This window comes from Takifugu rubripes, chromosome 5 (assembly GCF_901000725.2).
Source record: "Takifugu rubripes chromosome 5, fTakRub1.2, whole genome shotgun sequence".
Classification (NCBI taxonomy): domain Eukaryota; kingdom Metazoa; phylum Chordata; class Actinopteri; order Tetraodontiformes; family Tetraodontidae; genus Takifugu; species Takifugu rubripes.
This window is the reverse complement of record NC_042289.1, coordinates 11,893,279-11,915,535: the sequence shown is the minus strand read 5'-3', so window position 1 is coordinate 11,915,535 and position 22,257 is coordinate 11,893,279. Positions and strand designations below refer to the sequence as shown.

At 48.6% G+C, this 22,257-nt stretch overlaps 1 protein-coding gene across 1 annotated transcript; it reads right to left on the bottom strand.

Moving 5' to 3' along the window:
* Nucleotides 1–652: 652 nt before the first annotated feature.
* vat1 (vesicle amine transport 1) lies at nucleotides 653–22,166 on the bottom strand. The gene is made up of 6 exons (XM_011604184.2): nucleotides 21,511–22,166; nucleotides 17,122–17,329; nucleotides 9,203–9,373; nucleotides 8,188–8,277; nucleotides 7,184–7,425; nucleotides 653–3,793 (listed from the first exon to the last, which is right to left on the bottom strand). The coding sequence occupies exons 1-6, from the start codon at nucleotides 21,934–21,936 to the stop codon at nucleotides 3,521–3,523; spliced, it is 1,410 nt and encodes a 469-aa protein (XP_011602486.2). The 5' UTR covers nucleotides 21,937–22,166; the 3' UTR covers nucleotides 653–3,520.
* Nucleotides 22,167–22,257: the final 91 nt, after the last annotated feature.

Sequence of the window (22,257 nt, the reverse complement as noted above, 5' to 3'; positions counted from 1 at the left end):
ATGCTAAGTACTCTTGCATAAGTGTCTGGAATGACTTGGAGACTGTTTGAACGTGACGTACCCTGCAGCTCCGTGGTGGAAGCGCACACAGGCAGAGACTGACTGAGGTCATCCGAAAGGCATTTTAGCTCAGAAGAGCTTATGAAAACCATGACAATCAATTGTTCGCGTGCCAATTTAGAAATCCAGATGTTAATGTAATGTTTAATTGAGCGCGAGTGCCCGTAGAGACGGTAGGTGGAGTGTTGCAGCAGCGTTTGTGAATGCCAGTTGTGAAGCGGAAATGTTGTGTCTTCAACTGGTTTTGGCTCAGCTGGGGTCAGCCAATAAGATTTAGGTTTGTGCGGTTGTCTGTCACGCTCTCGGCCGCCCCATACAGCTTCAAATTTCAAAAGATTGCCAGGGAATCAGCGCTGAAATGGAGGACTTAACCAGATGTTGGCGGGGTGTGCGATCAGGTGAAAACCCAGTAGGGAAAAAAAGGATATCAACACAGAGGGAGGTGCCTCAGAGTGAGGTAAGCCGTGTGCGAGGAGAGAGACACAGTGCAGGCCTATGCTGGAGATGAACTGCAGCCAAATTCAACTGCAAATTGTGTTCAGATTTTTGTGAACTGCAGCAAAAAAAACAAAAAAACAACCTCTCTCAGCACCGTTTGAGCAATTGTAATACAAATGTGTCAGACCACAGGAACGCTTGCAATTACAGTTTCCTTTAACGATGGTGGAAATGCATCCAAAACCAGAATTGTCTTCATATTTTTTATGCACTGTTAATATTCAAAGCACTGACAGAGGAATATACATACAATTTGGCACACATGGTTCAGTCCAACAAAAAGAGTCACATTTAAAAGGAGCGCAGGCTGGCAGGTCTCCACATTAACAGTATGAGCTTTGAACTTTAAACCCTTGGATAAGAGAACAAAGGGAAACATAACGGTAGATTAAAACAACATATTAATTAAAACATCTTTTCTTTTTCTTTTTCTTTTTTTTAACCGAAGCATTTGATTCTCACATGGCACTCGGGACAGAAGCACCATCCACAGGTTCACAAAGGGAGCCCAGCAGATCAGAACAGAACACCAACCAGAGGCTGACAGGACACAGTCACTCCCCACATCAGCGTGGCAGTCCCACTCCAGCCCAGTCCCCTCCCGGCTCCACATTTTACCTCCCACTGCTGAGGATGGATGAATGCTTTGATTTTAGCTGCCACCCAGGAAAAGTTTGGCTGGCATGTTTGAAATGAGAGGAGCTTTAAATGAGTGTGTGTCTGACATCTGTGCCACCTGTGCAGATACCTTGGGAGTGCGTGATGGGAAACAGGCTGCCAACCTGGAGCTGATTCCAACCCGCGGGACTGGAGTGTGGCTGCCATGCCTCTAAGTGCATTAAGATCAGCGAGCAGAGTGCAAAATACTAATACCAACTGTCCTCATAACACAGGCCTCTTATCAGACAGGAAAGGGAGATATAAGAAGAGAAGGCCGGGAGGGAGCTACATTACACTGTAGCTGAGAAGTGCGGGGTGGCGGCGGCGACTGGGGTAGGTACTATTTTTTTTTTTTTTTAAACCAGACAAAAATGACCTGAGGACACACACATCTTCACACACAATGGCACACCACACACAGCACATGAGGGAGGCCACTCATGCGAACACAACCTGTTTTTTGTTTTTTTTGATTCAAACATTTTGTTTTCATTTTTTACAAAGTCACGAGTCACCATCTGAGTCTCAACACTGAGGCCGGGCTCACAGGCAGGCAGGTGGGCAGGCAGGTAGATAGATGTCTAAGACCTGAAGGTGACATCCTCCCGTGTTAAAGATTTAGGACCCCGCCCAGTGGGATTTTGGACAAAACGCCCCAGATTAAGATGACTTAACCGAGCTCAAATTCAAACTGGCCAGGAGGGGGAGCCGCGCGCTGCTCAGCGCGCATGCAACTCCTCAATTTCAGGCACCCAAATGTTTGAAAGCGCAACGCGAAACTCTGTCAACGTCGCCTGCTTTTTCATTTCAGCGTCCCGAAAAACGATACCCCTCTGCTGAAATACTGAACAGCGGCGCAAACTATTGGCCAATAAAGAGTTTAACGAGGCAGAGAAGAGACAACACTGTGAGAGGGGGTCAGAGGAACACTCCACAGTGCCTCCTCTGATGAGCCTGACGCCTGTTGCTATGCCGACCGCGGTGAGCAAAATGGAAAGAGGAGGGGAGAGAGTAGAAGGAAGAAGGAAGGGAGGCTAAGTATGGCCGCCAGCTTGGAGCTGATTCTCCTCTGTCGGGTCAGGGTGATCGACAGGCCAATGGTGACCGCGTGAGGAGGACTGGGGAGGAAGAAAGTCTGGAAGGGAGGAACAGGACTGGTATTCACCTTCTTAGCTTGCTCATTTCAGCTGCTTCACTGTCTCAGCATGACAGTGCCTCTTTCAGCACATTCATAGTGTGTGTGTGTGTGTGTGTGTGTGTGCGTGAGAGAGAGAGAGAGACAAAAAAAATTCTCTCTTAATTGGCATTGCACTCATCTTGCCAACAGTTGGTCGGCGACGAAAAATCTGTAACTAAGGAGACGGCAACTGAGCAATGATTTCAGCAGCAGGCAGAGAGGCTGCTTATTTGGTGAAATTCATACTGGGGGGGTGACATGAGCCCCTCGGAAATTTGGTGGGAATGCATGTGTTTTTCGCCGTTTCTCCTCCGCGATGGAGGGAACCGATAAGGCCACGTTAAACGATAACGAGCGTTGGCATCGATCGGAACCGTGATGCAAACCGTCTCCCGGGGACGCAGGTTGCAGCAGCCAATCAGAATCATCTGTGACTCATCCTCAGTGACATAACTACGAGTTGGACAGAGAGAGAGGGAGAGCGAGAGCAGCGTGTGGGTGGGTGTGGTTCTTCTGCCTGCCTTTGTGCCTGTCCGTGTGTCCGGCCTGTGGGTGAGGTGGGGGTGGAGGTGAGGGTCGGTAGATGGGGGTTGGACTCGGCACAGCGTGGGTGGAGGGGGGGCAGGGACATGAAAAGGAGGCAGGTGGAAGTCAAAGCAGAACAATTTAGCACAGTGGGAGTTGAGGTGTGCAGGGGTGGTGAGCGGAGATGAGCAGGGATGGCGGTTGTCAAGGAAACAGTAAATAAATTGACCCAGGCCTGGACCCACTAGCCACCTCGACTCTCTTTGTCTATCTTTCAGGGGGAAAACCTCGTCCGGTGGGACGCTGAAAGAGTGTTTTCCAGTGATTGGAAATCAGGTTGTAGATGGAGGCGAGAGCGTGGTGGGAGGGGGTTTGAGGGGCCAGGCCTGAGCAATCAGTCACTGATGACTCGAGAGGTGGAAACAGAGAGGAGGTGGAAGAGGTGAAAGGTCGACAGCGGCGCCACGATGTTGTAATCTACTCTCTGAACCAACCCGCCCTCCACCCCCACCCCAGCACCCATCACACATCACACAGCACACCCACAACCCCCAGGACACAAACTCCCCGTTAGTCTGCTCGACTACCCATCGCACCCTCTCACTTCTCCTCTTTCTTGACCTCCTCCTTCTTCTCCTCCTCCTTCTTCTCCTCCTTCTTGGCCTCTTCTTTCTTCTTGTCATCCTTCTTTTCCTCCTTCTTGGCATCGTCCTTCTTCTTGTCATCCTTCTTCTTGTCATCCTTCTTCTTCTCCTCCTTCTTGTCCTCCTTCTTGGGCTCCTCCTTCTTCTCCTCCTCGGGCATGGGCTCCGTGGTGAGGATCACTTTGCCGATGTTGTTCCTCTCCTGCATCTTCCTCATGGCATCACCCACCTGCAGGAAGGACAAGAGCGTTATTGAGGAACGGGAGGAGTGAAAGGTGACCGAAGGCTACGACAGATCTTGTCATTGAGAATAAATCCGCCACGAGGAGCGGCGGCAGCATCTCCTCTCATCTTCGACAAGAAACTAATTTCACAAGGCCGGGTTTTCCTACATATTGCCTTAATATGCAGCATATAAGAAATGGGTTTTGATGAGATTCTAATAAACACTGAGGGGAAATTAAATTGTTGAAGCAGCAAAAACAAGTAAAAAGCAACAGAGGAATGGGATGACATGCACCGCAAATAGTCAACAGCTTATTAAGAATAAAGCCCATGAGCTGTTCACCGTAAATATTTATAACGACTTGTAACTTCCAAACCTACACTGGCGATGTTTGGATCCTGGCTTTTGTTCAGGAATTTGTATAAGTAATGGTCGAAAGGGCTTAAAATGAGTCATGTACACTCCTTTACCAACGGTGCCAGAGGTCACAGATGAGCCCATCGCTGCAAGACACCATTAACAAACACCACAGAATCATCTGAATAGCATGTTAAGATGATGAGACCCTCAGCAACGGGATGATTTCACAGCTTGTGGGGGGAAACAGTTAATTAAGCCGGCCTTTCTGGTGTAACTTGCAGAATGCCTTCTGAGCCATTTCACAGCGTCACCATATTTTACCAAATGAATCCTATGACTGGAGCCTTTGCTGCTGCAGTTAAAGGGTTAAAACTGCAAAGGGGAACGTTGTGTTTCAGGGTCCAGTCTCGAGCTGACCGACTTTCAAACGATGACAGCTAATTATGCTTTAAAGAAGCATCAAACGACAGCCTGACCACACTGCGTAATAAAAGAGGAGAATCCCACCGGGCTCTGCCCACTCTCCTGTATTCTCTGTTCCCGCCTCCGTCGCTCCCTGCCTCCCAATGCAGACAGGCCACCTGACGACCACTGCCACGGCAACAGGGCCATCTCCTAGCAACGTAAATCCTGGGCTGAAATGAGGCCCTGACGAGCCAGACACGTGGAAAAAAAGTGGGAGCGTACCAGCCTATAAGGGAGGGAGTGAGCAAAGGGAGCAACTGGTGCACTTGAAGACAAGGGACACACCTCAGACAAACTGGAGGCATGGGGAGGTGGGGGTGGGGGTGTCTGTGAAACAGAAGACCCGTCTGTGAATGAAAGTCGCAGATCTGAGGCTTCTGCGACGACTCCACCCACCTCCACCTTTCATTTCCAAGATCTGTCAGCCTGGAGGGCTCCCAGGCACCTCCTAGTGAGCTCCAGCCAGCTGCAGACGCGACCAGTTATCAACGCGGGCATCAGCACAGATGTGGATAATGAAGCAAGAGAAGCCACAGTGGGGATAAAAGACAAGTGCTAATACCACATAGAATTCCTTATTGATTCTGGGAGCACAAACGGAGTCACAACGGGGGGAGGACCATCGAGCAGAGTGACATCGGTTCTCCTTCTGTCATAAGTGAACATTGATCTGATTCACTATTACCAAGCAGCAGATGCACCCCCACCCCCACCGACAGACTTTAACAGTGTCGCTCTTTAAATGAAAAGCTCCCCCTTTGGACTTCTGTGTGATCATCACTGCGATAAATGCAAAGTCTGTTAAATATGATGAAACTATTTATACTTAAAATTTGAATTTAAGAAAATGCTTCATCGTGGTTGATTCAAGACACTAAAATAAGCACTGATAACAGAATAGTCACTATTACACAATCAACCCGCTGTTTTATTTTCCTCCTCTTAGTTATTAAAGTGTCAATTTATTTTTGGGGAAACAAAAGCAGAGATTCATCATTTTAATGCAGTGATGACATGAAGGATCAATTTACCCAACCAAGTGTGCACGATTGGAACAACGTGTACAAGGCTGATACTGACTGAAATAAAGATTTCTTCCCAAATGGAGAATCCTGATGTTTTTATGCACATAAAAGGATTTTTATTTGAAGCTTTTATTACTGTGTCCACACAGCGGGGACTGTGGTGTTTGTGTAGCGTGCAAAGGCTAAAAACACGTCTGCTGTCACTCATTCAGAAGAAAAGACCTGCTTTGATGGTAGTGAAATGCTATATAAATATTGTATTCATAATAATATAAATATTTGATGGTAGTGAAATATTCCTGCAAGAATCTGTTGATTTGTATTTGTAAAATCTGTGCAGCGTCTCATTCAGTGTATTGAAAACATATCAGTCGGTAGCGTCTACCCTGTATGCAAATGGGAAAAGTCAGAATACATTAAGTGAACCTAAAGCTGGCACGTTTGACGCCACCACGGCGTGTCTGTGTGCAGACATACGCCTCAGACAGCACACGCGACCTCTTCAAACCAAGCTGACATATATTTCTTCCACTCTTGTCTTCCAGGCAGCTTCCATGTCTCTCTCATACATCAGGGCTCCTCCCTACAGACGGACGCACACACCGAGTAAAGGAAGTCACCATGGCAACAAGCAAAAAAAAAAAACCCAAAAAATTACTGCGAGGAAGAGAATACAGGCAGAGAGAGAGAGAGAGAGAGAGAGGTATTCAATAAGTTAAAGAGAGAAAGAGCGTGAGATAAAGAGCAGACAGATGGCAAGGCACCGTCAGACGGTGAAGAAAGACGGCGGGTGTTCCTTTTCTGTGGCCACACCGACCCAAATGCTGACCAGGGACAGGGGAGCGCAGCCTCTGGCTCTTTCTCTGTCTTTTTTCACACTCTCTCTATTCATATCCATTAGCTGTGGGAAGTTTGTCAGCAACAATCTGACACTGTCAGACCGAGGGAGCTGTGCCATGAGAGACGGCGCTTCTTGTTGAAGAGAGTGAGACACACCCAGCTGAATCTGAGACACACACACGCACGCACGCACGCACGCGCGCGCACACACACACACACACACACTCTGGTCCTGTTAATATGTACATAATTTGATGTAATTTAGGTGCTAATGGCATGTTGAATTATTCTGAAGATGTGACTTATGTCGCAAATGGTGCGTAGAAAAGTAAATAAATGGAGTATAAATTAAGATTGAACGACAGTTTCCACTGACTCATTGAAATTGTGCGATTGTTAGAAATAAAAGGGTCGTTTTTTATGAGGCCACACCCACGTTATTGCACGCACATGTGAGGCCCTGATAGAGACCTATCGACCGAAGCATGATGACCTCTAAGATGAATCGAGTCCTGTAAATAAGCTGTTCCTGCCCAGTCATTTATAATTCTCCCTGAGAGATATCAGACCGATCGATGCCGTAATAAAAACGGCACCGAGCAAAGTGGAATCCAACATTAAATATCCCTCACGCAGATTCCAGAGCACACTGTGAGCAAACGTGACCATCGCTGGTTAGGGTGCCTGAAAAGTAAAGACCGACCTGCTCAAAGTGCCATGTGGAGTCGATACGGGGCTTGATTTTTCCTTCTTTGTAGAGATCCAGGATGGCATTCATAGCTTGAGTGATGAGTTCCGTCTCCCCATCCAGGTAGCCCAGGTGGAAGCCGCACACCGACTTGTTCCCCTGGATGAGGCTGAGTGTGTGGATGGAGAACTGGTGGTACCAGTTCTTTGCCACTGCGATCAGATTTTTCTTCTGGCCTGCTAGCATGTTAGCAGCACCTGACAGAGAGAGAGAGAGACGGAGGTTGGACAGTGTGGGGTTATGTCCCCCTGTTTGATGCTATCCTTTGCATTTCACAACACGCTACATCAACATGCCAAGTTCCTCCAATGAAAATTTTTTTTTTTTAGCACTTTGGTTCTCACTGCCGCACCTTCCCCCTCCTTCTGCGCGCCTGAAATGTGTCTGCTCCCCTCTCTCAGGGGAAGTGGGGGACACAAAGCGTGCTCAGAGAGAAGAGAGAGACCCGGGCTGCTACATTCAGACACATTCCTGTTTTCCTGTGGATAAAACATCCATTGTTCTGCCGTGCATACTTCTGATAAGCTGGAAGAGGAGCAGCCAGCACCAGGGAACTGTGTGTATGTGTGTGTGTTTGGGGTTGGGGGGGGGGCAGATCTGCAGGGGTGACAGAGTGTGAACGGGCAAAAGTGTGGTGGAGTTGGTGGGGGCACCATGCTGGGCAGCGGGGTTTTGTGAAGCGAGAAAAGGCAAGTCTCTGTTCTCCACGGATGCCGACCCCGCCCACCACTGCATGCACGCTGGTTCCAGATTGGTACTGCGGGGCAGCGAGCGTAAATGCTCTTCCTACAGATGACACGCAGCACGCTGAGGGCACGGACCTCTGCGCAGAGGTCACGCAGCCCACCGAGTCACACCGGCCTGCTTCATGTTCTGCTTAACATATGAAGTCGTCACTACCGATGTGGTGAATTCATCCAAAGGGCCCACTTTTGAACAAACACTTTTATACAACGTACCATAGGTGATAAGTTTCCCCATGGGCTTCAGCAGATTGTAGGCCTTATGGGTGTCTGATCCTCCGAGAGGGTCCAGGATTATGTCCAGACCTGGAACAGGAGAGAGAGAAGAAGGCAACATTATCCCGGGTCTGCATTCAGCCGGAGCAGCCTGCCAAGTCTCCTCAGCAACGTCCTCCGCATGCCAGAGTTCACATGGAGTACTGAGAGCAGCCAAGTTGCACCATGTTTACACGAAGACCTCATACGTATGCTTGAACTGGAGGTGTGGGGGTGAGAAAGAGGTGAGACGCACTTGTGTTGTTGCAATCTCAGGGACAGGACAAGAGGAAACATGTCCGCCTGGTCCTTTGCAGACGGACCGCCGGACATATCCGCAAAAGCAACCATGAGGCAGAAGGTAAAGAGTGACCTGACCACAGAGGATTCTCTGTTGATTGATGTCTGGCCATGGAGCCGCAGCTTTAATGATGCTCTTTTGTGCCAGAGGGGACGACTCCTCAAATGAGACCACCCCTCCTTGCTCCACTAAACCCTGTTTCCATTGATCGTTAGAGGCCTCGCAGCAGGACTCAACCGTGGCACCGATGAGATGACAGACAGCGAAAGATGGAGGGGGAAATACAGAGCGAGGCCGCACATTGATCCAGACATTTAACTAGATACGTTCTGTCCAGGGTGTCAGCGCTCACTTGCTTCTAATCCGACGGTTTGGAGAGAGGACCGTGGACCCGTTGTCTGGAACGGCGTCAGTCCTGCTACGCCGAGAAAAGAGGAACTGGAAATCAGCACTTTTGGTCGTCATCTCCATAAAACCTCCATGCTTGCTGTCCGTTCGCCAACATGGCAGCAAGTTCCACCGACAGAAAAAGTGTTTGAAATGAAATCCGGACATAAAATGTTGCTTTGTGCCAGTGGAATCATTTCGGTCTGGTTTGGCAGAAGGTTTCTGTAAATGTTGAAGGTTGGGAGTGATTTTGGATGACGTTCCATCGCACGCACACGCGTTTCTCACCTTTAGGACTGATCTTGCGGACCTCCTCCACGTAGTCCTTGGTGCGATAGTCGATGGGATGCGTGACTCCACCCTCGCTGATAGTCTCGTGCTTGCTGGCCGACGCCGTGCCGAACACCGCCACGTCCGTCACCGTCTTGCACAGCTGAGTGGCGGCGATGCCAACGCCGCCTGAGGGACGCAGAAATAAAATCAGAGTGAAACAAAACCCCTTCTTTCACTGGTTTCAAAAGCTACCTGGGTAAAAAGGCAAATTTGCTGTTAAAGAATATGATGCAACGACAGCAGATGAAGTCTAAATTAAACTTTTACTCACTGGCATCAGCAGTCTGCCAGCTCATCCATCAGCCAGTATGTGATATAATTGGTTTTTGCCTTTGCAGGGATAAATTCTAGACAGGAAAACTTAGTTTTTCCTCACAGAAAAACTCTGAAATGAAATTAGATTGAAGATTCTGCGTCTGGTGAGGCTGTTGTTGCACCCGAGAATTCCCATTTCACAAGCGTTTTTCTGTGGCAGGTGAATGTGACTTCCATTATTTATTGTCCGAGAGACGCCAATTCAATAACAGTGGATGTGTTTTGCTCAAGGGTATGTAAAGAAGGCATTAAACACAATTGCATTAGTCCAACTGGGGGGAAAAGACACCCACACAGAGACGCACAGACGTCCAACCCCGAAGAAAGTGGCCATTGTAGCAAACATGCCATATCTCATTTGGTTTACTTATTCAAGACAACCTGTCTCAATTTCCACAGGACAAACATGCAGATGAGGTGGGGTTTGTTTTCCAGAGGAAAAGAGGAGCAAGACTACATTTTATCATAATTCAGAAAAACACAGCAGCTGCCTGAGACCATGGAACCAATGTGGAAAAGAAAAATCCCCAATCCAATTAAAACTAATGTCCCATGATACCGTGGATGGTTGAAATATCTCTATTTGCACACGCTTTACGTGAAATTGTGTACATAGTTGGGTAAATACCTGGGCCAGTGTTTGCTGAAGCAGCCAGAGCAAGAAGTAATAGGTTACCTATAAGCAGTGTTTTGTTTGAAACGGAGGCCTCACTGGAGGAGGTGAGCTGACCTGACCGGCATCTATAAAGGTCACTGAGCAAAGAGAAGCTCCTATCTGATGGTCAGGGCGGCAACATGTGCCTTTACATCCATCTTTAATGACGCGGCTGCCGGACTGCAACACACATCAGTACAAATAGTCACCTGACTGGGAACCATCGTTCTCAACCATCATTGAGAACGAGTAAATATAATAATCACAAATAGAGGAAATGAGAGTTCTGTTTAACAAACTGGTGACAATAAATCTTCCTACAATCACTCGGTAAAAGAAGTGACTCCCAGTTCATGAACACATTCCCGTTAGTTTGTGTACCAAAGTTGATTAACTTGTTGTTTTTCTGCATTAAAGGACAGCGATGAATGAGATTATTCATCTCTGAAAGTCCTGAGTGAACCAGAAAACCACTCAAATTTCCTCAATAAGATCAAGGAAGAGAGTCAGGGAGGCAGCTGAGCCGCCTCAAAAGGAATGAAGGCAAACACAAAGGTAAAAATAGTTTTCGCCTATTTATCATTTATGACGAGGAAACGCGAAACATGAAAGTTCGTTTCCTAGCGGCTCTGTTTTTGGTCTTAGAAAACAGGCGTCAAATGTCTCTTCCTTTAATTTCTGAATGGTTCTCCTCTGACGGCCACGTCCACGCCGCTACTATGGCCACGCCTGCTGAACGCCGAGGGGAGAAGTGACGAGAAGACGGAATCACGGTTGGATATGAGCGTTGTCACGGCTGCGTTCAAACGGCTCCTCATCCTCAGCGAGAAAGCAAGTTTGCGTTGCCAGGGAAACCTCAACCAAATTGCCAACAATGACTGAGCAAAGGGAGCCATTTTGTGTCATTGACTGCTCTTCCTTTAGGAATGCGAGAGATTCAGGCTTGCAGAGAAATCTGACCGCGATCGTGCCATTGGCAGCTCTACGAGGGGACGTCTTTTGGTTTGTTAGCGGTTCTGCACACCCAGCAAATGTGTTTTAAGCCTTTGCACATTTGTGCATTCTGAGCGCAATTTTTAAAGCTGTTTTTAATAACGTTCAGTCATATCTAAAAATGAGTGTTCTTATCAAATTGTTTGCTTGTAGGGCTGAATCATTATTATTTTGGGGGGATTTTGTGGTGCTGGGGGAGCACCTGAAACTTCTGAGAACATAAATCCAATCTGCCATCACAAGACTACAGAAGTTTGCCAAGAACCCCTCATCGGCCCCCACCACCTCCCCAAACACACACACTCATGCATGCAGAGATCGCACTGGAGAGAGGAGCGGGAAATGGCCGCTGCTATAGAGCTAATCTTCCCAAATATGCAGGAAGATTAAAATATTAACCTTTCGTTAACCCGGCGCTTTGTTCCCAGTGTGTTGTGGTTGTCACAAAGTAGTTTACATTTACTCGCTATATTATTGTTTCTAATCAGACCTGAATCACCCCTCAGGGCGGAGGCCGAGTGGGATTTAGGACCATCCACAAACGTTTGCCTGTTGCTCCAAGACGAGAAAACAGCTTGAGCGGATTCCTGCTGCTAATTGCATTTGTTCAACATTCAATTGAATTGTTTACTCTTCACCATCAACAATGCCAAGAAGGGTCCAGCTATCACGTTTCTCCCGGGGTAAGACAGTGGGTCCTTGTCTTCATCCCGAATCCTTCCATACTCATGATTTTAGCACAATGTGCACTTGGCTGTCATGGCCTGACTGTTAGGGAGGAAGAGGAATTTCCCCCCGAACACATTGGAATCCAGACTGACACTCGGTTACTGCTGCACGCTGAGTCCACCACGTCCACAAATTGTTTTCTGATGCACCCTGACTGATGCACGTTGATCTGCGTTCGCCTTGTGTTGACACCCCTGCTGGCTGGTGTTTCTCTAGTGAACTAAAAGGATCTTAAACGTGGTTCCAGGTAGTAATCTGAGGTGTTTGGGGATTGGGTGGTGCTGGTGGCGGCTTTGCTGCACTCATTTCCACATCTGCTCGAGGACTTCCCTCTTCTCAACCCGTCATTGCGAGCAGCGGCTGACAAAGAATGAAACACGAACCCAGATCCATGCAGCAGATCTGACTCAACCTCTCTGCATTCCTGTGACAAGAAATGAACTTTTTCCCTTTTTGCTGAAGTTCTGTAATGTCCAGGAACTACGTTGTATCGTGTAACGTGTTTCATGCGAGTGGTTTTTCTGGGATTAGTGTATGCGTGTGTGCATGGTGTAGTGTAGTAGTGTGTTAAGACAAAAAGGTTTTCCTGGTGAGCTGCCCATGGTGCAAAGAGAAAGCTCATATTTATATTAAGATGTCAAAAACAGCTCTTGTCCCACCCACTGTGTGTGAATTTGTGACTTCCAGTGTTAATATAATTGGTGTTAACAAACACAAAGAATCGCACATGCCAGGGTGCTTGAACACAGCATATAAAACTGCTGTGTGTTTGTGTGTGTGTGTATGAACATGTGCTATGAGACAGGTCTCACACACACCTGTGACAGTAGTGGTTAGCATGGGGGGGGTGTTTGGTATACGGGGTCAACGGCTGAGCTATGAGAGCACGAGCGAGCGAGGTGATTGGTGGGTTGGGGCGCAGGTTGCCCTGGTTTCCCTCCCTTATCGGCACAGCTGATCTGCCGCCGGCGATGCCAGGCCCTGGGAACACAGAGTCGGTTCAACCTCACAGCCCAGCCTCTCCGCTTAGTGGTCAGACTGAATTAGCATTCTCTGAAGTAGGGTAAGACCCCCCCGAGCAGACAGACAGAGAGGAGAGGAAAGGCATATCAGATTTTTATCACGGCTGTCAGTAACAATGGGTTTATAAAACAGAGGGAAGCAGCTATATGAAGAGATAACAGAGCACATTAATCATAATATTTGAGGCTGTGAAATACGCTTGTGCTGTTGTCTCCTGGTGCAGTTATAACACACACCCAGCAGTGTGATGTGCCGCACGTCTGATATTCTCGAAACTCTCCCACCTTGAAAGCTGCGGCTCCTGGGCGTCACTTTCACAATATGGGGCGCATGACGAGAACTGGGTTTTGTTGCATCATGGGGAAACTTTCACAGCGCTCTTCAGTGTGGTGATTTGAGCTGTTGCGGTACTTTGCGGCAAATTACGAATGACAGCGGCGACGTGGGAGGGGTTCCTGGAGTAACCAAGCTTTTTTTTTTGCTTGCCCTTTTCAAATCCCACCTACAGTAAAGTGCAGAGGGGGCGTCCACGCCTGAGGCCCCCCTGCGGGTCCGACAACAGGCATTAAGATTTACACCCGGATTCATGGAACCAGTCCTGAGCGTGCCTAAAGTACTTACAGCCACAATGATGTCTGACTTGAGCTTCAAATAAGCATTTCATTCCAAAGGATAAAATAGACATAGATAAAATAGACCTCTGTCACACTTTCAATGGTGAAGTGTGAAACTAAAGTCACCAGACAAAAAAAGAGGGCAACATGTTGTGAAACCAACAGTTGAATCAGTTCTAAAGATAGTGTGTTGCAGAAACACTTAACAGTTTAAAAAGAGAAAAAATGCTACAGAACATTTGGGCTTCGTATCAATTTCCTTCATGAAACTGTTTCCAGATATAAATAACATGCTGTGCACAGGAGGATTAAAAAGTTAACAAGTTTGTTACCTGACTGCATTAGATGTGCCAATTCAATGAGGTCATTGTTTTCTTTTTAAGGGGATGCAGGTGAAAAAGAACAACGTCTAACTTCACTTCTGGATGAGGGAGGGAGACTTAAAATGGAAAAGAAGGCTGATGTGCACCCCAAGAAATGCAATAACAGTGTTTACGCATTCATAATTGGCTGGCAGAGGAAATGGCGGCTCTTCTAACCCCCCTGATCCACAGCGGCCCGCCAACACCCGACTGAGCATTGTTTGATTGACTTAGAAACGACGCCCAAATGTCACAAAGACAAATCAGCGACGGCCTTTCCACCTCCGCAACACAATGTTTGACACTCCGCGCTGGCCTGCGGCTCATAAATAAAACAGACATGGACGTCATCACTGGAACGCGGCAGATCCCCATATGTATGCAGGAATGTGAAGTGCGGGCGTGGCGGTTGTGGTGGGGGCCCTCCAGGGCTCATAAACATTTGGACAGGTTCAGGCAGCGGTCAGAGGAAAGGCTGTTGGCTGGACCCCAAGAGGAAGACCCAAAAGACATGTCCAAATGTCGCCAAATGTCTCCCCACCCAAACCCTCCCGGGAAAAACAAGAGAGGAAGCATGCGCGCCTCTCCGTGATGATGAGGGTTAGGGAGAGGGAGATGGGGGGTGGGGGTGGGGGATGGTGGATGGGGGTGGTGGAGGATGCAGATGTGCAGCGTGGTGGCGAAGGGAGGCACGATGGGAGGAAATACAACAACCTATTGTTCGGGGAGGACGGAAACGGACCCATGAGCACCAGTCAGGCGCTCTGCACGGGTCACCTGATGGCCAGTGAGGACCAAAGGTCAACGTACTTGAAGAAACGATGTTCTTTGAGCTCCCAATGGGTCAGTACGGCAGTACTGGCAACAATGGAAAGACAAAGGGCAGGAGGATGGACACGCATCAGCGCAGTTCAGCGGGTTGGACGGGTCACTTTCCATACGGAGACATCGCCTTTCGACCTTTGCGTCGAAAACGTTTAAAGCGAATGAGATGCTGATGAGTCTGTGCCTTTGCACAGGGAGTTATTTTTGGCTCGAAACGCAAACTTCCTGGATTCTCTGCACGTTGCCTGGCAACCAGTCCTGGCCTGAGCCAGGCTGTGTTTAACCCTGTACAGTTTACTTAATGTTCTGCTTCCTCGGCTTCCGTCTTATCTAAATATAACACCTGTTGGACGTCTGATTCTCACCCCTCTGTCCCGGCTTCAATGTAAACATTGGTAACATGTTTTTCTGTATTAATAGAGACATATAAAGTAACAATATTACCCCATGTGTAATAAATACCATTAAATGTCTGTTTAACAGGTGAGATTGTAAGACTAAAGGCTGTAAATAACAGATAATTGTATTTTTATCATGAGAATGAACAAATCAACCCTCAGGCAGATCACCTCAGGATGAACTTCCCAGGAATTTACTAGAAAGGTTTTTTGGAGGAAAAGGCCTCAAGATTGTTCCTTCTGTGATAAGATGCAGCTCAAACTGGGGCTTTGAATAAAAGCTTAACTGGCCAAAGGCCCTGCGAGGGAAAAGGAAAAGCTCCTCACATCTGGTTTATGTAGCAGGGCTGAACATCTGCAGAGGGAAAACTAAAAGATCACTATTTAATTTTGGCATGCCGACAGTCCGATGACTTAAGCTGTTGAAAGACATTTTATTTATTTATCTTTAATATAATAATTTCACGCTTGGAACAAATACTAATGTATAGGTGAGGTGGGATTATTACTTGAAAAATATCATAGATAACACACATTTACATTTGTTTACGAAATGCAACCATCTGTAATTTATTCATTTTGTATCAAACCATAATAGAACAAGGGGATTTTAATAAACTTTTATGTGCCGTTTCCTTCTCAATGTGAGAGGAACTGACAGTCATAGTGATATTTCTGATCTCTCGTATCGGAGAACACGAGCAGCAGCGTCAGCAGTGGGATCTCGCCTTTATGTTTCGCTGCCGACGGCAAGCGAGGCGCGAGCCTCCGACGGCCTTACGAGACAGACGTGCACATCTCTCTGCACCTTCTCTCGCAGAAGATGTATTACTCCTGCTGTTGGTGAGGCCTCAGTGGAGCTGTGGAGGCCTCAGCTCAGCTTTACAATCATTATGTCCAAGTATCTGCTGGGCCACAGCTGGCCCCCGCCGCCACCACCCGACTCAACCAACCACATTTCCACTGCATTCCTCCACACAACCTGTGGCGACACTGGTGTGAGGGCAGCTGGATGATTTGGTGAGCTTTTGGGATTCCAACTGTTGACCATCGGCGCCACAGCGACTGTTCTCACAGCTGTCAGGCAGCTTAAAGCGTCGCGAATCTCTCATTTTCTTTTTTGGAGTCTCTCAGGGAATGAGCGCATGGACCTGTGCAGTCTAACAGAGTGACAGGGAGCTCCTTTACATGTCCATCTACACACACACACACACACACACACACACACACACACACACACACACACTGTCCTCAGTGCAGAGGGTTTCCACTCGGATTCACTCTGCAGACATAACAAGCCAAAGATTTTTATTTTTGGGGGGGCTAATGTGTGCTCATTCATTCCAGCTGGCCTGGGGTAAACACGGCTAAACCATCACGCCCCAAAACAGGTGCTTCCACTCCCTCTCTCTCCATCCTCCTCCCTCCCACTCAGTCTGAACTCTGCCCCAGTCGTAGTGCAGTCGCAGACAGCGTGAGAGGCTCATCTCACACCAAGGCTCAGGTGGAACTTCTACAACATCCCTAATTCATATTACATAAACAGCAGGTGCGGAAATGCGGGAGTGTGTAAACGTTCAACCACGCTGACTCGCACTTTCCATCTTACGATGAGCTTGCTCACACTCCTCAGACCTGTGGCTGTACAGAAATGTAGAATATTTGTGTGGCTGTTAACTACAGACCGTAGTTCAATGCTGGGCTGACAGTTCCTGGGCTGAAACTCAATAAATGTGGCTTTCATTTGCAGGAGTGCATATGCAGTCATTCAACCACGCCGCAGCCGCAGCCGCAGCCGCAGCCAAGGCCTTATTGTTTTATTTTTGAGAATAAATGATTGGATCTGCAAATGCACTCAGCCATCAGTCAACATTCGAGCTTCGCACACGGACCTTTCACCGCAGCGAAAGCCATGTTTTGTGCTACGCCTCCACTCTCCAAAGGGGGTTCCTCTCCTTACCTGCAGCGGCATGGACGAGGACGCTCTGGTTGGGCCGCAGGTTGCCAAAGTCGAACAGCATCATGTAGGCAGTGATGTAGTTGACCGGGAGGGCGGCAGCCTGCTCGAAGCTCATGCCCTCAGGGATGAGGAAGGTGTGGTTTGCTGGTGCCACCACCACCTCCTGCCACAGCCCAAAGCGGTTCAACACCATTACCTTGTCACCAACCTGGAACAGAGGGTGCAGAATAGAAGGAACAGCTTTTAGGAACCTTTTTATTCACTGATCACGAGCAGCCAGGCTGCAGCTGAGTAGTCAGTCAGCTCCCGATCAAGACATTTAAGTCTAAAACACAGTGTGTGTCGCCGGTGCCTCCTGGAAGGTGGGATGGCTGCATGTGAAATGACATCTCAGTTTATCTGGAACAGCAGTGAAGGTGTCAGGAGAAATATTCTCAGAAGTGGGGTGTGGGTTTCTGCCTGCAGCAACGGTCCACTTACACACGTGCAGCCATGTTGTCCACCGAAAGTGGAGCAGCCGGTGACACCAAAGAGAGAGAGGAGAATTCAGTAAGGAGCTCCCCTCCGCCTGCGTCGGCCAGTGTTAAAAGAAAGAATTTTAGTATCGTTGTTTATAAAATGTGTGTGCGGTTCCTGCCTTTCATTGTTTGACGTCCTGCCCGCCACAACTTCCATTATTTGCTCAGGAATTATCCTTATCAGAGCAGGATTCTCTTGTTCACAAATGTATCTTTTCTGAAGGACAAGTCGTGATGTAAAGGCAGCCTTGGCTCCTTCGCTGGCCAATCAGGAGGGCCCAATCGGGGGACACAGGAAACAGAGACGACTGCAGCATTATTGCTCGCCTTCCTGTTTTCTTCTCCCCTTATCCTCCTCTTTCCTTCCACCTTGTTTCCTTTCTCTTTACTTTCTGTCTTCCCTTCTTTCTCTTTCACTTCCTGACTCCTTTTCCTCCAACGACTACAGAACATCGTCTTTCCCCTTCCCCGGGCCCTCATCTCATCCTGTCTGTACCTCGAAGGTTTCTTGCGTTTCTTTTATGCTCCGCCGTCTCATGTCGTCCTCGCCATCGTCATCGCCCTGTCTCCTGCAAAGACAATCTCTTCGTCCTCTTCAGTGGGACGTGGGGCCTCACTCATTTCTGCAGCATCCCTGCCAGATTCTTCCCCATGGCTGAGCATAGGACAGGCTCTCTCCTCCTGGGAACAAACCCGTCCGCCCGGGCCTCTCTAATGGTCGAGAGGGAGCCGCGCGCCTCACCGTCTATCCAGTCCAATTAGAGCCAGCCCCCTCTCCCTTTTCATGCCCGACATCTTTCAGTCTGAGGCCGAGTCATTCGGTTTATTCTACTTTTTTATCATGTCCGACTTTCTCTTCCTCTTTGTGGTTCCTCCCTCCTATTGTGTTGACCTTATTTTTCATCTTTTCGGAATTCAGGCTCGTCACCCCGGCCGCTTTAATTGGAGGTGCAGTGTGGCGGCCATCGATAGCAGGGGGAGCTCGGCTTTTACAGGAAACGCACGCAAATACGACTCATCCATCGCCTTTGAATGCACTCAGAGATTCTTGGGTGCCCACACAAAAGCATGTGATTTACTGTCAGTCGCAGAGTCTCAAGGCCAAGCGAAGACTTGTGACACAAGTCTTGCAACATCTTTCAACTGTGGCACACAAACATGCACATGCAGTTCCGTCAGACTTCAGGACGTTGCGGCCGACGCACCCCAGGTTGAGGTCAAGAGTGCAGGGAGCGATAAACAGAAGACGCGTCCAGTTTCGGGCATCTGAGAGTGATTAATCAGCTGGTGATTCAATTTGGGGGAATGCAAGTCAAAATGTCAGCTGTTTTGTGACTTTGATCTTTGATGATGTTAGCAAAAAAAAAAAAAAACCTGATTTTCTAAAAGGAAAAAGTTCTGAGTCAGGTTGAGTCAAAAGGTGAAAATGTGAATGTCTCACACACACACACACGTGCACGCACGCACGCACGCACGGCCAGTGTGTGTCTTGCTAATGTAACGTTAGCCTGGGTAACATTGCGGACATAATAACGGCCACGCCCTGTTTGCTGAACCTGGACGTCTGTTTATTGCACCTGGTTGATTATGTTCATTAGCATAACGCGCTGGTTTTTCTGCAGCTTCATTAATATTAGATGATTTGATCCAAATGAGATTCTTAAAAAAACAACAACAATTACACACAAAAAAGGCCAAAGAAAAAGAGGAAGGTAGGTTAGAGGTAGGGAAAAAAGGGGAAGACAGAGATGTCTGTGGGGGCAGAGTAAAAGGAAGCGTTCACTGATAGACAAAGAAAGAATGGAGTGATCAAGATGATGGAAAGAAGGATAAAGGAAATACCAGAACGCCAAACATGGGCCAAGGGGAGATAATTAAGAACATATGGTCCAGATGGATCCAAGCAGACCTTAGACAAGGAGAAAAAAACTGCTGATTGGTGTCAGGAGGGACCCTGATTTTAAACAACTCCCCCTCCCCGCACTGACTCACTGCTACGCTCTTCCTGCACCCTCCCATAGGTCATCCTGGGTGATTCACCTCCACTATTTGACGTCGACACTTTGTGCTAAATGCTATCTGTAGAAATAGACGTGTAAAGAACTGCAGTATATCTGTGTTTGGGTGCTGGTGCCAGTGCAAATACCTCCCATAATCCATCTGTACTGAGGTGTCATAGAGAATCAATCATAATCCTACTTTGTATTAATGCTGCAATGCCTAATTAAGAGATATGTTGATATATAATGCATGAAGAATAGCCGACACGCCCACTATTGTATTTTAATGCCTGTGTTTGATGGATTTAAAGTATCGACAGTTAACAGACACAGTGAGTGATGAGCCTCCGAAAAATGGTGCACCACCCTGATCAGCACATTCCCCCTGAGTTAGCTGCCAAGAGCTCTGAGATCTCCATCCATTAGGAGGATTGGCTCTTAATTCTGCGCCCTAAAGGCTGCAGAGGGGATGCGGGAGCGCCAGGCCTCCATGACACACTGCCCCTGTGTGCTTGTGTGGTGGGGGTAACCTTTAAATCCAATCTACATTACTGACAATGAAGAAAAGGCTAACGTGCTGAAGGTTTACACACAGATTGTGACCTTCTGCGATGTCAGAACGCCACTGGCTGCCCTATCCCCCGTTGTATTCTCATTAGTCTGCATCGGCTCTCCTTCTGAGGGGTCTTGACAGACATACGTGCCACTCCCAGACCACTCATGTGGCCCGTGGACCTCAAATGTGTAACGCACATCAGGTCTGTTTGAGGGAAATGTGATGCTCTTACTAGAAAACCTGTGAGTCATCCCAGGCTGAAGTGCATCATGCATTTGGGAAGGTGTTAACCTTAAAGATGCCACCCCTGACTCATCCCGCAATCTATGCCAACTTTACCTCCGCGGCGTCGAATCGATTTTGCTTCATCCATGAGAGCGTCTCGATGCTCACTTTGACAAACAGACGACTGTGACGACGCCGTGAACAGAGGAGAGGTGTGAGCGAGTGTGTAGCCGAGCGGAGAGAGCCGTCACACACGCTGCCGGAGCGCCGCGCCCTTTCTCTGCGCGCCACAAAAGGCGGTGACACCGGCGTCAAGTAAGCTGTGTCAAAACCTGCAGCATCGCACCGTCCTCCGGGATCCAAACTCTTTTAATGGGTAACACATTTGCAATAAAGCTGTTGGGCTTTTACGTGTGTTTTGTATCGTTCTTTACTGGTTAAATCAGCCAACAAAGATATTTATGGAGACTGACCGAGCCTTTAAATTTTAAAAGTACTGTCCTGTCTACTGTGGAGATCTGCGGCTGACTTGGCGCAGCTCCCCGCGGTCCGCGCCTTGGCACGAAGCGCAGAAACATGGGTGGAAGGCGTCCCACGGATTTACATGTTTATTTAGACTTTACGCCGACAACAGGCGAATGTGTTGCGCACCAACTGTCCCCCGCCCCGTTAGATCCGCTACGGGTTCAGACTGGAAGTTGTTTTCAGTGGCAGGCAGTGAGATCTGAGACAAGAGGGGCGACGCCTGTCGTTGTCTTCGCTGTGCCCGCTCAACTCGACTCATTTACGCGCTGTTGGCCAAATGCGCGAACCAAGAGAGGCGGACACACAAGAGGCCGACGAATGGAAGGAAGAACAGGACTCAAACACTATCGTCCAGATTCTATTGTTCCCCTGATTAGCCGACACAATAGCCAGCCTTAATTATCATTGATGAGCGTGTTTGGTGCGCGGCACTGCCACCGCTCCGAGCGGCGCGCCCCACCTGACACGCCCATAACCCCGAAGAAGCTGTTCCCCGTCTTAAAGACAAACAAACATTCATCTCTTAAATAAAGAAATCAGACTTAATTGCTGTGTGTGAGCTTACTTTTCTGTCCGTCACTTCTTCCCCCACAGCCTCCACCACACCGGCGCACTCCATGCCCGGGGTGACCGGCGGGGATGGCAGGCGGTCATACAGCCCCTGCCGGGCCATCAGGTCTGCGAAGTTCAATCCACAAGCCTTGACCCGAACCAGGACCTCGCCAGCCTTCAGGGTGGGCTTGCCTTTCTTCACCTGCAGCTTGACTTTATCATACCCCCCATAGCCGGTGAGCACCAGGGCGCGGTAGCTAAAGGTCTCCTCCTCGGGGACTTTCTCTGCAGCTGCCGCGGGGGTCGCCGCCGTGTCCGCGGCGGCCGCAGGGGCTGACTCCGTCTTGGGGGACTCGTTTTTTGGCTCCTCGGCAGGTTTTGTCTCCTGCTTCTGGTCCACAGCGTTTTGCTGCTGGGCAGGTGCGTCTTCTCCAGACATGGTGCAGGGAGCTTTGAGACAGTGATGAGAAATGCACTTAAATGCTTTTTCCTTTCCTTTTCCCGCCGCGGACGGACTTTTGCTCGACAAATCAAAGGTGAGGAGCGAGTCAGAGCCTCTTTTGCAGCAGTCTCGGATGGAGAGACAAACCCCGACAGAGTGGGCCGATCAGTGGCTGTCAACGCCGTGTGAGTGGGACGAGACGGAGGCAGGCTGCAAAACGCGGAGAGCCGACCAAGGAGAGGATCGGATCATGTGATGTGGTGGGGTTTGGCTGCCTGGGCAGGGCTATAGGAGCAACCTATGGTGCATCAGCAGGCT